The 14882-nt window shown below is 53.0% G+C and overlaps 5 protein-coding genes across 5 annotated transcripts; 3 read left to right on the forward strand and 2 right to left on the reverse strand.

The window, feature by feature from the left end:
* Positions 1 to 277: 277 nt before the first annotated feature.
* On the forward strand, positions 278 to 2956 carry PtrM4_005040 (Dimer-Tnp-hAT multi-domain protein; the record flags this gene model as incomplete). The annotated part of the gene is made up of 1 exon (XM_066102747.1): positions 278 to 2956. The coding sequence occupies one exon, from the start codon at positions 278 to 280 to the stop codon at positions 2954 to 2956; it is 2679 nt and encodes an 892-aa protein (XP_065964949.1).
* A 1825-nt stretch (positions 2957 to 4781) lies between these two features.
* PtrM4_005050 (AdhP, Zn-dependent alcohol dehydrogenase) lies at positions 4782 to 5849 on the forward strand (the record flags this gene model as incomplete). The annotated part of the gene is made up of 1 exon (XM_001930519.1): positions 4782 to 5849. One exon carries the CDS (start codon positions 4782 to 4784, stop codon positions 5847 to 5849), a length of 1068 nt encoding a protein of 355 aa, XP_001930554.1.
* Positions 5850 to 6688: 839 nt separating this feature from the next.
* On the forward strand, positions 6689 to 7088 carry PtrM4_005060 (uncharacterized protein; the record flags this gene model as incomplete). Its single annotated transcript, XM_001930520.1, has 2 exons — positions 6689 to 6836; positions 6898 to 7088. The coding sequence occupies 2 exons, from the start codon at positions 6689 to 6691 to the stop codon at positions 7086 to 7088; spliced, it is 339 nt and encodes a 112-aa protein (XP_001930555.1).
* Positions 7089 to 7495: 407 nt separating this feature from the next.
* PtrM4_005070 (Transcription factor Forkhead-HNF3 family) lies at positions 7496 to 10146 on the reverse strand (the record flags this gene model as incomplete). The annotated part of the gene is made up of 3 exons (XM_066102748.1): positions 7496 to 7640; positions 7691 to 9903; positions 10048 to 10146. The coding sequence occupies 3 exons, from the start codon at positions 10144 to 10146 to the stop codon at positions 7496 to 7498; spliced, it is 2457 nt and encodes an 818-aa protein (XP_065964950.1).
* A 1343-nt stretch (positions 10147 to 11489) lies between these two features.
* On the reverse strand, positions 11490 to 14481 carry PtrM4_005080 (glycoside hydrolase family 3 protein; the record flags this gene model as incomplete). The annotated part of the gene is made up of 4 exons (XM_066102749.1): positions 11490 to 13601; positions 13651 to 14023; positions 14189 to 14250; positions 14434 to 14481. 4 exons carry the CDS (start codon positions 14479 to 14481, stop codon positions 11490 to 11492), a joined length of 2595 nt encoding a protein of 864 aa, XP_065964951.1.
* Between the last annotated feature and the right edge of the window lie 401 nt (positions 14482 to 14882).

Below are 14882 nucleotides of genomic sequence, written 5' to 3' on the forward strand. Positions count from 1 at the left end.
CAACGACGAATTCTTAGTGTTGGATCTTGCTTACTAAGCCTACTCGCGTGTAAGTTATATGACCTAGGTTCCATCCCATCTCTCACTCACTCCAGGCTAGTACGTACGAGGCTTAGCGCCCACAACGCTAGCTGGCAGAGACATAGATCTCAATTCCTGTAGCACAATACACAACACGATTCACACATGTTCTATTCCTAGTGCTACTGACATCAGGCTTATAACATTTAACAACACCTTACTTTCTCGCGGCTCCGGCTTACTTTTAGCCTTATCCATGCCCTCTATACCAGCAAAACGCAAGCCCGAGGCTGCCGAAGAAGCTGATACTCCCTTCAAGCGAGCACAACGTACGCGCAAACCTACGCTCAAAGCGCTGTTGGGTGACGGCAGCCAGCCAACCCAGCCGATAGAGCTGCCAGAAAGTACGCCGGATCCGCCTACAGAGCCGCCTACACAAGTTATCGAGCCGCCCACACGGGCTATTGAACCGCCATGTAAGCCTGTACAACAACCCGAGGAGCGCCCTCGGCGGGCATCACCACTGCCTATTTTGGCTGCCTCACAAGCCTCTCGGCTCACTGATGAGCCAGCCTGGGAGTCGCAGTTAATGTTTGATAAGCCAGAGGACTCTATTGTACAGCCTTTAGCTTTCTCTAGCGCTGCCACTGAGGCTTCGGTGGAGGAGGATAGCGCTGTGAGCGTCGATTTTCGCGACTTTGAGGGCGTCGATTGGTCGCGATTAAAGGGGTTTGTCGCGCCGCTGAGCACTCCACGAGGCAAGGCAAGCTGGATTTTTCAACACGGCTGGCGTGTCTGGAAGGAGGGTACTCACCACCCAGATGAGTTGTACTTTGTGTGCAAGTACTGTCATATTCATAAGCTACCTAATGGTGTACACCGAGTAACGAAGTCAACCACTGCCGCCAACGGGCACCTCCAGCTTGATAAACCTGGTCATCGGCTCAGCAAAGATGGTCCAATCCTAAGCAAACCTCTCCGCAAACATGGACAACAATCACTTCGTCAGGCAGCTCTAAGCGGTGTCAAATTTAGTCTAGAGGCGTACAAGACTATAGGAAACTTCGACGTACAAGAATTTCGGCAGGCAGCTGCGCTCTGGCTGGTCGACAACAACAGACCACTCCGCGAGTTTGAGACGCCGGCTTTTCGCAAGATGATCAGGCTTGCTAATCCTGAGGCAGAGGCGGCGTTATGGAGGTCTCATAACAGCGTGTCAGCGTTCGTGATGAGGTTGTACAGTTGGCTACGGCCTCAGGTGGTGCGCGCGTTGGCTGAAGCCGAGAGCAAGGTACATATAAGCTTCGATGGGTGGACGACAAAAGGCGGCAAACGTGGCTTCTTTTCTGTAGTTGCTCACTACGCCAACAGTAAGGGCGCGATAGTTGACCTACCCATCGCGCTGCCGCAGCTGGTGGGTGCCCACACTGGTGAGGCGATAGCTGACGCTGTAACCAAAATCCTGCAATCCTTCAGCATTAATCGCAGCAAACTCGGCTACTTTGTGCTCGATAACGCTTACAATAACGACACCGCTGTTAACAAACTCGCCTCGATGTACCACTTTTCTGCCTCCGATCGCCGCCTCCGCTGCGCTTGCCACATACTTAACCTTGTTGGCCAAACGATTATGTTCGGGAGGGATGCTGACGCGTATAACAACGCCCTGGAGAACACAAAGATGGAGGATTTTTACATGAAGGAGTGGCGGAAAGAAGGACCGCTTGGCGTGTATCTTGATATTATCAACTACATCAACACGCCGAAGCAGTGGAGTATTTTTGAAGATTGCCAACGCGAGGCAGTTAACAGCATGCCCACAGGCGCCAGCGGCGGCACTCGCGAGCCAATTAAGCCGTGTGTTACACGTTGGAACAGCTATTACGACTGCTTTAAGCGCGGAGTTCAGCTCCAACAAGCTATCAACGCATACGCCACGTACCACATTCGCGAGACTGAACAGGCTGACGAACAGGCAGCTATTAGAGGAAACAAGCTGCCTGATGTGCCGCGGTGGATGAGGTCAGACGGCCTTACGGCGGCTGACTGGGCGGTGATTACTGAGTACATGGCGATACTGCAGCCGCTCAAGTTTGCTACAGATCGCCTCCAAGGCCGCGGCAAGTGTGGCCGTTTTGGCGCACTCTACGAGGTCATCCCAGTATTTGAGAGTGTGATAACTGAGCTGGATGCACGCCTTCGGCCATACGAATCGGTCAACCACGAGCCATCTGAGGCGCCCGAAGATCACATCCCGATCAACCTGCGAGCCGCGAGGCGAAAAGCGAGCAATTACTTTACTAAGATCCTCCAAAGTCCCATTTACTACGCAGCTACGGCACTACATCCACGATATAAAACATACTCTAAGCGCTTCTGGCGCGACAAACCTACACAATTGAGCACCGCGCACGCGAAGTTTCTGCGGGTTTGGGCTGCCTACAAGCCTGCCGCTGCTGCCACAACACCAACCCCTGCGCCAAAACCTACCATGAGCAGCTTTGACGACGCTATCGACGCTATACTAGATGAGGACGGCGAGCATACATTGGAGGTGGAGGATGAGTACGATAGCTGGTTAAAAGAGCCTATGTGGACGTCTGATCAACACAAGGAGGGTCCAACAGCTGTACAGTACTGGTTATCGTTGAAGCCGAAGTATCCACATCTTTCACGATTGGCGATCGACGTGTTGACTATACCCGCCTCCAGCTCTGATTGTGAGCGCGTTTTTGCGGGAACTGGCGATATAATTGAGCCACAAAGGCGGAAAATTGGCGCGCAGTTACTGGCTGCTTTGGTGTGCTTGCAACGGTGGACTCGTGCAGGTTTTACAACACCAAGCACGACAACAGCAGCAAAGCATACTGATGAGGAGCTCACGGAAGAGTTTGCGATAGGAACGTGGGAAGAGCCGCCTGCAGAATTGTCATAGAAACGTCCCTTCAGAACCTTAAGTCTATCAATATTCAATCAATCAACCAACCAAAAATTGGCTCTTCAGTCTCATCAACTCAAACAAACAAACTGTAGCCCTAAGAAATGAGCCAGTCAATCAACATCTACGCCTCAAATGTTGGTTGTTTTGTTTGTTGACTTCTCTGGATCAAATGAACACCGAAAATTGGCTCTCTCATAATGAGATACTAAGATATGCTACGAGTGCGACCCGCCACATCATGCAACAAATTTACATCGCATACTCGTAGAAGTTTTGGGTATTCTAGCTAGGTAAAGGGTCTCCCAGCATATCGAAGCTAGAGAGGAAGTTATTTCTCTTGCACCCTTGATCTCCGCCACTGTCACTGGGATAACAAGACATCCTGGATTCAACATCAACTTATGACAGTAGCAACGGCATAATGATACCGATATCCGCAGGGGTCCTGATAACAGAGTTCAGAAAAGTACTGGAGCAATTCTAGCGGCCCCGCCCCCTAAAAAGATAAGTGCGTCGTGTTATCAAGCTATACAATGGCCTCAGCTGACGCTATCACAACAAACACATGGCTCTAAAGTGAATGTCATATGAAAAGGGAAGCACTTTATCCTGAAAACGAGTCAGATACTAGCGGCAGCCCGCTCTGAAGATTCCGGAAATGTGGATCTTAGCAGCAACCTCCTCCTCAGACTAAGATTACTCAGGTATGGCTGCGTCGAAGGTACATATGGTTTCAAGAATGCATAATCCATGACCCGCACCGGGCCGGATATAGCGTCATTCCCCTCTTGGATTAGCCTGGTATACGTATACTCATTTTGCTCCCACTGTACATTACAAAGCCAACATTATGAGATCTCTACTCACCGATACATGTGTTCCAGATCCAATCCGATGACATCTTAGCCAATCTCGAGGGAGCGTACTGAGGGGTATGATTACCAATGGCTGGCCGTGACTTCAAGTTCAATATCGCGATCGCCCGCCTCGCGCCTGGCTTACAAAACCAACCGGCTTGGCAACGACTACAGTGATGAGAATTTGAGCCAAGATCTGGATTTGCGTACAGGGAGTGGAATATCCCTTTGAGCAAGTCCAAGCGGGTTTGCGTGTTCATTTGGTTAAGCGGACTACAAACATAGTTGCAGTATGTTGTTCGGACTCAAACGAGCGACATTTGTTCCGGGTATGTGGGGGAGAACACATTGTCGTCGTCAGATTATCCGCATTGCAGTGGGGCCGTCGGCGAACAGGCCTGGGATGTGAAGGCTCACCGACTAGCCAAGTTCCCGCAGTACCGGGCTCATACCCACTACGAGATAGCAGGAACTTGACAACCTAACAGATGAATGGAGTCTCGCCAATGTGTCCTCGTATGGAGCTTGGATAGAGTAAGTTGGATCACCATGAACTCTGAAAATGATCCACACACAGCTGTTCCCCACACAATCGCCTGATGATCATCCCCACCAAGTCATCTCTCCAACTCAGACCCCGCTCTCTACTAGAGTCTCACTGTAAGATTTTATCCGGATATCTCAGAACTCCGCGTCATTTATCCCAGCTTATCTTTGACGATGATTAGCAAACGGCCCGATAGTGATGCGTCCGAAACGTTCCGGGGGCGTACGGCGCGGCAGATGCCATGTAAATAGTCAGCAGAAGCCTCAGCTATACAGAGTTTAAAAGGACTTGGAATATTTGAGAAAGACTATATATCATGTCTGCTCTATCCCGTCTATCCAATATCTCAGCACAAGTGCAACCTTCATCAGCAAGCAACAACCACAACACTCTGAATTCCCAAACAAGTACCAAAATGACAGACTACAACTACATTTTTGAAGGCTGGGCCGGCCACGACCCCGATTGTGTGAAAGGAAACCTGAAGTGGGAAACCTACGAGCCTAAGCCCTGGTCTGAAGACGATGTCGACATCCAGATCTCGCACTGCGGAGTCTGCGGATCCGATATCCATACCCTACGCTCTGGCTGGGGTCCCGCCATGTACCCTTGTGTTGTCGGTCACGAGATTATCGGCAAAGCCGTCCGCGTGGGCAGCAACGTCAAGCACGTCAAAGTAGGCGAGCGCGTGGGCGTGGGCGCCCAAGCTGCCTCCTGTCTGAAGCCCGACTGCGCCATGTGTGCCGACGGACTAGAGAACCATTGTCAAAAGATTGTGGGGTCGTACAATGGCATTTTCGCCGATACTCAGAGTAAGAGCTACGGCGGGTATGCAAAGTATAGTCGTACGCCAGGGCATTTTGTCATTCCCATCCCTGATGGCATTGATAGCGAGCATGCAGCGCCGCTGATGTGCGGTGGCGTGACAGTCTTCTCGCCGCTGAGGAGGTACGGGGCGGCTGGAAAGCGGGTTGGTGTTATTGGATTGGGTGGCCTGGGACATTTTGCTGTACTATTTGCCAAGGCCATGGGCGCAAAGGAAGTCGCTGTTATCTCGCGGACGCGAAGTAAAGAGGAGGATGCGAAGAAGTTGGGTGCAGACCGTTTCATCGCCACGGAAGAAGATGGCTGGAGTAGCGGCACCAATGCTTCTTCGCTAGACCTCATCATCTCGACCGTTTCATCGGACAATATGCCGTTCTCTGGGTACTTGAACCTAGTGGCGTTTCGAGGCACGTTTGTGCAGGTGGGTGCGCCAGAGGATCCAATGCCTGGATTTGCGGCGTGGCAACTTATTATGAGTGAAGTACATATCACGGGGTCGGCTATTGGACCGCCAAAGGAGATCAAGGAGATGTTGCAGGTGGTTAAGGAAAAGGGAGTGAAGCCTTGGACGCAGGCGATTCCAATGGCCGAGGCGAACCGGGCGATTGTGGAGTTTGAAGAGGGCAAGCCCAGGTACAGATTTGTGCTCACAAATTAGGATACTACTGGGTAGATGGCCAGGGATTGAAGACGACATGGATGATGATGAGAGGATGAGAGGATGTAGAAGTAGAGACGACGCGAGACGATGAGATGATGTAAAGTAGACGATGAGACGGATGTATAGTAGACGCAAAATACAATGAGGTAGACTAAGAAACTACGTTTATGCTGGCACATGAACAGCTAAAAAAAAACTTCAGTTAGCAGGATACATGTGTATATGTCTTACCCCCTTCACCCGCAACAAACCTCCAGACAGCTACACGCCATGGTAGCTGGCCATCTTCACATCTACAACACTACCGTGGGGTATACAGACACGCATACTTATAAGCGCTGCGCTATCATAGATGCATACGAGTTAGTACGAATAAATCTGTATTACTAACCATGTCGGATCGTGAGTATCGGTAGGGACGTCGGATGCTCAACACTTCGGCCCGACTTCGGCCCGACTTGCGCTGAGCTTAGGTATACCTTCGTAGCACCTATGTTCGTAGAATCAATCAATAAGAACCATCACCGAACAGAATGCATTCCTAGTTATCGTTATTCCCTTTACGCACTTAGTGCAAAGCCAACCAACAAACCACGTAATTAGCCATCTTGAGGCAGCTACCACAAACCAAACAATCCTCACACGTGGGGCGCTACGTAAGTTAAAACCCACACGGCGCGCTTTCCCCATACGGCCCCGTGTCCACGCTTGGCCAAACATCAACCCTAGAAAACCATGACTAGAAGAAAAATGCCTTTGTTTTTCCAACCCTAAAGACGCCTACAGCTACGGACCACGACATCTACTACACCAAATTTCACGAAACGAACAAGATAATGTCGCCAATCTCCCGCCTCGCCCGCCTCCTCCTCATCTTCCACGCACTCGTAAACATGGCACTGGGCGCCTACCCCTTCTTCAACCCAGCCGAGTACTCTGCGATCACAGGGGTTGAAGCGCCAGAGAGAGCTTTGCAGGATATTGGTAAGTTACCACTTCTCTCATGCCAGCTTACGGACACCCAAAACTCACAAGAGCAACATAGGCCTCGGTACTATAGCGATAGGTTGGTACCAACTCATCTTCACACTGCAAGGCAACCGCAAGATGATGGCGTCGACAATCCCACTGCGGTGTGCATTTGCAGGTCTCATGTATTTGTTGGAGAGGCCGCAGCCCTTGCTGATTTACGAGTTGGTTGTTGTGTGGTTTTCAGGTATTGCAGTGTTTGCATAGGCAAGAGGATGACGAAGACGCAGAAGAAGGGCCTAGGAGGCTACGGGACGACGTTTTTCAATTTGAAAAATAAATAAATAAATCATCATACATGACGAAAAGAAAGGTAGACAAAGCTGTAAAATCTCTTTTCGGCCTAGAGTAAGATACCATCGTACCGTTCCCTATACCTCCATCATATCCATGCGACGGCAAATCATAGCATCGTAAAGTTTTCCAGACATCACCCCAGAAACGCTGCGATGTCGTCTCCCATTGGTGTGTCATATTACAGAAACGAAAAAAAAAGATCCCTTGCCTTGGGATAGAATGCAAATGGCGAGTAATCAAATAGCAAACGGCCATGATGAGCCAACAAAAACCCAAACCAAATCCGTCTGGCGCAAGACCATATCGTATCGGCTATTCTACATATTCGCAGGCACGCTAGTTCTAGCTATTTGATGCGAAGGTGGGGGTGTAGCCGTAGAGCGGCTACCAATGCTACCGATGCTAGCCAAGCCGTGGGATTGCGCCATGCTGCGGTGGAATGAGCCGATTTTTTCGAACCCCCTATGCAAGGTTAGTACCGTGTTTAGCTTACTGGAGGTCTGTTGACTTACTTTGAGAGATCATAGCTCTGCTCTTCAGGCTCGGGTTCTTCCTCAAAGCTCGTCAAGCTTGCGCCACGGACCATACCGCCGTTGCCTACAATACCCAGCCCAAGACCATTGACCTTGCTGTTTGATCGTGATCTCTGTGATCCGATCTCGCGCCTACTGACAGGTCGTGATACAGTACGACTAGGACTCTCAGGCCCCGCCTCCTCATCCTCGTCACCCTTGTCGTCGCCATCTTGCTCCTTATCCTCTTCGGGCTCGGCACTGTTGCCGTGCAGCATAGGAGGTGAACTAGGATGGTTATCCTCCTCTTCACCACTATCCTTGAAATCTGGACGTTGAAGCTTGATGGGGCTAAGTTCAAGATGTCCCTTGCCAGGTGTGCTGCCCAAATCGACAAATTTCCAGAATGGTGCTGGACTGGAGAAGGCCATATATTGGCTGGGCATCTGTGCTGTACTAGGAGGCGCGAGTAGAGGTGCGTGACGTGTGACAAGTGGCGTAACAAGAGCGTTGTTCATACGGCCTGGCTCGTAGTTGCCGTTGATGTTGTTCGACGCAGCATCCGAGTAGAGGGTTGGTGGAGAGTTGCCTACATCTGTTTTCATGCCGGGGACACTCTGCTTGACGGGATCCACACCAGGTGACGACTCCAATTGTGGTCTGCTATCGTCATTCTTGATGTAAGTAGGTCCTGGGCCTTCGGTGCTCTCGTACATGAGTCGTTTAGCAGGCGTTACGAAGCGATCCTGATCGCGGATGGTTGGTGACTGCTTGATGCCGCCATATGGGCGTGGACCACGATCCGGAGTGTACGACTCAGTGGCCATGGGGAAAGAAGATAGAGGCGGCGTGGCAGATCGTGGGGGCGACTTGATACGAGGAGGGTATTGGCTGGAGCCATGGTCGCGATCCAGGGCTCCGACGAGACGCTCTGTAGCCTGGGACGGATTTCCAAGTGCAGGCGAACTAGGCCCCGATCCATCAATCCGGTACCCCAAGCCACTACCCTTATTGCGAGGGTTGAGTAGCTGCTTCCTGATGAACTCCTCTCTTTCGCTGTCCGCAATCTTCCACTTCATGCCCTTTCCAGGCTCGTCTGTGCGGCGCGCGACCTTTTCAAACGATTTGTTCAAGGACAGATTGTGTCGGATGCTGTTTTGCCAACCGCTGGTGGTGTATCTAAAGTAGGCATAGCGCACTTTGATGTAGTCGTATATATGAGCAAGTGTAAGCATCTCCTCCTCGCTACTAAGGATAGCTTGGCCGATGAGCTGGGCATAACTGTGGGGTGGCTTGATGTCTTTGGAAGAGTCCAGAGTGTAGTCGATATCGTCTCCACTTTCTAGTACGATGGCGCGGGGGAAATTAGCGGGCGAGCCTTTGCTACGGGGGTTGTTGTCGGCGCGAAAGGTCATAGGCGTGCCTGGCTGGTGACCCGGTGTAGACGTCATCTGATTGTAGGACGCCTGTGAAGATTCGTGTTTATGGCGAGGGTGGGAAGATGGTGGGAAGGGGTAGTACTCCCGCTTGGGTGTCGGCCCGCCCGGGTGCGCATGCTGATGTGGCTTTGGTGGTGGGTTTCCGTCGTTGTCGGATTCAGCTGCATCCTCGTTCTTCACCTGGCGCCAGAGCATGGGGTGGAAGTGGTCTTCAGTGTTAGCGAGCAGAAATAGCATTTGGGTACTCATGATGCTGATGCAGATGCCCGAGTGCAGGGGCGCCTTCTCTCCCCGCGTCAGATGGCGGTCGTCGAGCTTGAGTCCATTGCGGCTGTTGACGTTGATGTACCACTTCTGGTCGGTCGGCTCAAAGTTGATCTCGGCATGGACACGGGAGATTTGGCGCTCTGGGCCAAGGTCGATGTGTACGCCCCAGTCCTGGCGGTCCGCATCGCTCGCGGGCATGCCAGCGATGTTGGGCTGGGAGCTGTGGGGGTTGGCGCGGCTGTTGTTGTCTGCGCGACCAATACGGACCTGGGTTTCCTGGACAAAGAAGCACCAGTCGCGAGCAGCGATCTTGGCGAAGGCGGTGATGTTCTTGCCCTCGTTGCGCTGTGACTGAAGGTCGTTGGCATAGTCGATGGCAGCATGGGGAATGTAGGCGGGCACACGTAGGGCGGCAATCAGGACATTTTGGCGCTCAATGGGATCCATGGGGTTGTCGGCATCGCCGCCGTTGGGCAGCGTCGTGTTGGAGTCGTTACTGGCAACCGACTCGGTGATGCGGGTACGGGGAGCGTCGACTTGGGCCGACGCTGATGCGGAGGCTGAGGCCGAGGTAGGTTCCTGGGCTGATCCGTTCAACTGTGCGAGTGAGTACAAGTCGGCGGCAACGGTGGTTGCGGTTGGGCTGCTCACCCGCCTGCGCTTGCGCGAGGGCGTGGTATCTGGCGTGTCTGGGTCAGACTGCTGCTGGGCGTCTCTGCGCGAGCGGAGTCCACTGCGACGGGTCGACATTGTGCATGCGGGTATGCGGCTGCGGTAAGAAGAGCTTTGGTCAGTGAGTGTTTTGCTTGCGATTTATATCTCGTGTGCGACATATGTGTTTGTTTGCACGGCCGTGAACCATGGAACCATAAGATGCGAATGACGAGCGAGCCGTGGGTGCGAGGCGTCACCGCCCCCACCACGACTCGACGCTCATCGGAGGGTTGCAGCTTACCGCGCTCAGTCCGTGTCCAGTTCCTAATACGGTGCGCGCGATGCGAGGGCGTCTTCAGGCCAGGGCAGCAGCGGGGGCGGGTGCGCGCGTGTCGCAGGGAGGTGGTGAGGAGCGTCGCAGGAGGGCGTGCGGTCGGCGTCGGAAGCGTCGATGCTTCCAGCTGTTTGTTATTCAGCGACGCGACGAGACGGCTAGCGTGGCGTGACGATGGCTTCAATCGCCGTAGCAGTGCCAGCGACGCGTGCGGGGGGCGGTGATGACGAGGCGCAAAGGCGTCAGGATGGTGGCTAGGACCTAGGTGAATTGACTATCGATAGTCTGATAGAGAGATAGTCGATTAGTCGCAGAGCCGCAGGAAGTGCTCAAATTACGTCGCCTGTGCTGGTCGTCAGCCTGACTTCCCTTCAGGACCGTGCGCGCCCACCCTGAGCAATAACAACGCGCAAGTTTCTACACGTGAACCACACGGCGTTTTGCACTGCTTCATTGCCTGACAAACAACATGCTGCATCTGGACCATTACCTGCAATTACACCTTCCATCCTCCAGCGCATCCCATTAAATCAAAAGCCCTGCCAAGTGTGCGCGTTTGTCTCGATCCAGGCGCAAACAATGACGCTATCAGCCGCCCTGAAAAAAAAGCGTTCGCATGCGGCCAACACGATCGCTACCCCAACGGTAGCCCACACGAAAAAGCCGCCAATCTTTGCCCATTACAACACAAACATGCTTACCCCTCTTCACTTTTATTTATAATCTCTAGTATTTCTGTATTTTCCGCTGAGCAAGCCATCTTCCGTGGGACGCATGGCCGATGCACTGTTTTTCTTACCAGCTCTTACCATTCTCCTTGCACCGACGGGCCCATGATCCACCCTCCTACTTTAATACAATCTACGACGTCATTGCCGACTTGGACGCCGGAAGCCGAGTGATTACCCCTCAACTAAGACACGACGATAACATTTCACCCACGCCTCACATCAACACAATATCGTAAAGAATCATAACTTCATAATGCTAGCTATTCAAGGCTATCCAATTAGGAATTGAACATTACTGTTGTGCGTGACCGAATACCGCATTTCTATCCTTCGGTACTAACAATATATCCGTATCCGAGCATGCCCCGGCATATCTACATCCTGTAGGCGCTAGTGTCCATGGCAGCACTGAGGTGCAGCTTCCTTGAACTAGCACCAACGTACACAGTCTTGGGGTACTCGGAGATGACCCAGTTCTGGCTGGCAACATCCCAGTTGCTGATATCACGGCGAGTGATGTCGGCGTGGAAGGTAGCGCTCTTGCCCGGCTGGATGCTCAAGCGGTCGAAGCCTCGAAGCTGGACCTTGGGGTCATCGGGTCCTCCAAGCGCAATGTAGCACTGAACAACCTCGTCACCTGCTACCTTGCCACTGTTGGTGATGGTAGCCTCAACAGTGTAGAGCACGTCCCAAAGCTGGGGGTTGCCACCTGGCGCCCCACCAGCCGCAATGCGGGCCTGAGGTGAGCCGTCAGTAGCGCCGGACGGCCACGTGTGGTTGACACCGTATTCAGGATCTTGCGATGCTTCGGCAAGGTTGGTCGAGTTGAGGTAAGGGAAGATGTAGGTAGCGGGGCGTGTCGCGTTGGCAGGGAACTGGTACTCTTCGATATCCCTGCTGTAGTTGCCCAGAGTAGGCGCAGCAATCGTCTTTCCGGTGGTCGGAGTGTAGGCACCAGCATCCACCTTGGCAACCTTGATGTCTGAGTATTCAAACGTCGTGTATGACATACCGTGACCAAACTCGTAGACAGGTGTAATGTTCTTCTTGTCAAACGCACGGTAATCAATGAAGATGCCTTCCTCAAAGTTGTCTTGTGGGCTGCCGTGACCGTTGGTAGGCTCGTAGATGAGGTCAGGGCCGTACTCCTCTGCAGAGCTGCCGATGGTGAAAGGAAGCTTGCCACCGGGGTTCTCGCGGCCGTACAGAATGTCAGCAATAGCGTTACCAGACTCTTGGCCGGGAAGACCAGCCCAAAGGATAGCCGTGACGTTTTCATTGTCGACGAAAGAGTTGAGGAGCACCGGTCCGACAGAGTGGACAACAACAATAGTGTTGTTGCACAGGGCCGAGACGTTCTGCACAAGAGTCTCACCATCCTGCCAGATGGTCAGGTTGTTACGGTCACCAGCATTGCCATCGACAGTGATGTATCCTTCACCCGAGTCGGCGTTGACAAATACAAGAGCGACGCTGGCCTGACTGGCCATGGCCTGAATCTGTGCGTAGGCATAGTTGTCAGTGACGGATGTGAAGACTCGGCCGTTGTCGGTGACTTCGCGCTTGATAGAGTCGATAGGAGTGACAAGGTAAGGGAAGTCAGCAGTTCCTGAGCCCCAGCCCATAGCCAACGTGCCGTTGTTGCAACCACGATCAGCGCATCCATTGGGACCATACTGGTTCTCGCCAGCATCGTTTCCAAATACAGCTGTCCACTTCTCGTTGCCGGACAGAGGAAGCACGCCAGAGTTCTTGAGAAGGACAGTGGACTTGGCAGCACTGCGGCGAATGGCACGGAAATGGTCCATGCGGACATCAACGTGCTGGTTGACGAGCTTCTGGCCAGTCTTGGCGAAGTAGTGCTCGTATCCATAAGTGTCGCGCTGCCAGCTGTCGAAGTTGACTGGGATAGATTCGTCAAGGCCGACGTAGTAGTATGCGGCCATGATACGGACAGCCGCGTCATCGAGACGCCATTGGGGCAGGGTGCCGTTGAGGACGGAGATGGTGAGGTTGGGCCCCCAGAAAGACTGACCAGAGTTGAAGTCAGTATCTCCTGGCATGGTCATGTCCAAACCCGCAAGGGTGGAGGCGACACCGGAGTGCTGAGCGTCCCAATCCGACATGATGAATCCCTGGAAGCCAAGCTCACCCTTCAGAATGTAGTTCTGGAGGTACGAGTTCTGGCAGACCTGCGAGTTGTTGACCTTGTTGTAGGAGCACATGATGGAGCCAGTACCGGCGCGGATGGCATCGGCAAAGGGCCAGAGGTACAATTCGTGGAGCGTCTTGTCGTCCAAGTTTGAACTGAGAGCATCGACAAAGCCAAAGTCTTCAAAGTTGCCAGGCTGGCGGAAGTGCTCTTGCTCGTTCATGATGAAGTGCTTGGTGCAGGCAATGACACCTGCATCCTGGATACCGCGGACGGTGTCGGCAACAGCAATGCCAGACAAGACGGGGTCTGGAGAGAAACCTTCCCAGTTACGCTGATGATTCGTTAGCACAAGCACACGTCTCGGATGAATCTGAACATACACCACCCTTGGGGTTGCGGCCAAGCGGACCGACTACGGGCCCAAGCTGAACATCGACACCCTTTGCGCGGTGCTCTTGACCCATCTGGTATCCACGCTGGTAAAACTCGGCACGGTCCCATGATCCGGCGACAGTGCCACCTGCTGGGAAAGCAGAGACGTAGTCGGCGAAACGGATACCGAGTGGGCTGTCCTGCATGCAGAGGGAGTCAAAGCCTAGGCGTGGGATGGCGCCGACGTTTCCGACGCATGATTCACTCTGCCATCCGGTTCCGGTAGTCAGGTTGACCTTCTCGAGGAGGGTGAGCTGACTGACGAAAGCCTTTGCCTTTGTGATGGCATCGGCCCAGTCGCCATTTGTGTCTTCTACCCAACTAATCCAATGTTAGTCGTGTTGTTCAGCACAGGTCCCTAGCGGGTCCCTGGTGGCTTATGAAGTTTGGTCGAGTGGTGTTCCTTCCCCACAAGGGCAAGACGCTTATAGACGCCATGTTCTTGCGGCAGGGTCCTGCAGGGCACAACAGGGACATTATACGTACGGGCTTGGGTAGAATGGCGGACTCTCAGCAAAGTTTAGACCCGATGGTGTGTTGTTCGAGTACTTGTTTAAAGTCAGCCAAAGTCGGTAAACAGGGCTGGGAGTTGCAATTGTACTGCGCGGAGGAAAGGGAAGAGGGCAAGGAGCAGATGTGCGATATCCCCCATGTTTTCAGCTTTACTGTGCGACCCAAACACTCTCGTGGAGATAGAGTTGTGGTATTGCAACCAGATTTCTAGTACATACCTGGGCATGGGCGAGGCCCGCCAACAATGCTTGTGCAAGCCACAACATGACGTTGCGCTGGCTTAGGAACGCAAGGTGCGAGATGCTAGACCACAACAATAACAATTCCGGTAGAACTGTTGTGGGAGCAAGTAAGGGAGGATTGAATGCGCTCGCAGCAGACACAATGGGGCCGTTTTCACGGGCAGGCTGGCAGCTTTTAATTCTTTTGCACGGCAGCAACTGACAAGGGCAGAGCTTCCCCAGCACCACTAGCGCCATGCGCCGTCACATCCCCAGGCGTAAGCGACTGTCGCTTTTTTGCGGGGACGGCGCGCAGGACGCAGGACATGGACGCTGCTAATCCCCACTGCCTAGTCCCGCTCCTCAACCATCTCATGGAGCATAGCCCGACGACCCCCCACAATTGCCCCGACTCTTGTTGTTGATGATAACTTGGTACCGATTTT

This window comes from Pyrenophora tritici-repentis, chromosome 1 (assembly GCF_003171515.1).
Source record: "Pyrenophora tritici-repentis strain M4 chromosome 1, whole genome shotgun sequence".
Lineage (NCBI taxonomy): Eukaryota > Fungi > Ascomycota > Dothideomycetes > Pleosporales > Pleosporaceae > Pyrenophora > Pyrenophora tritici-repentis.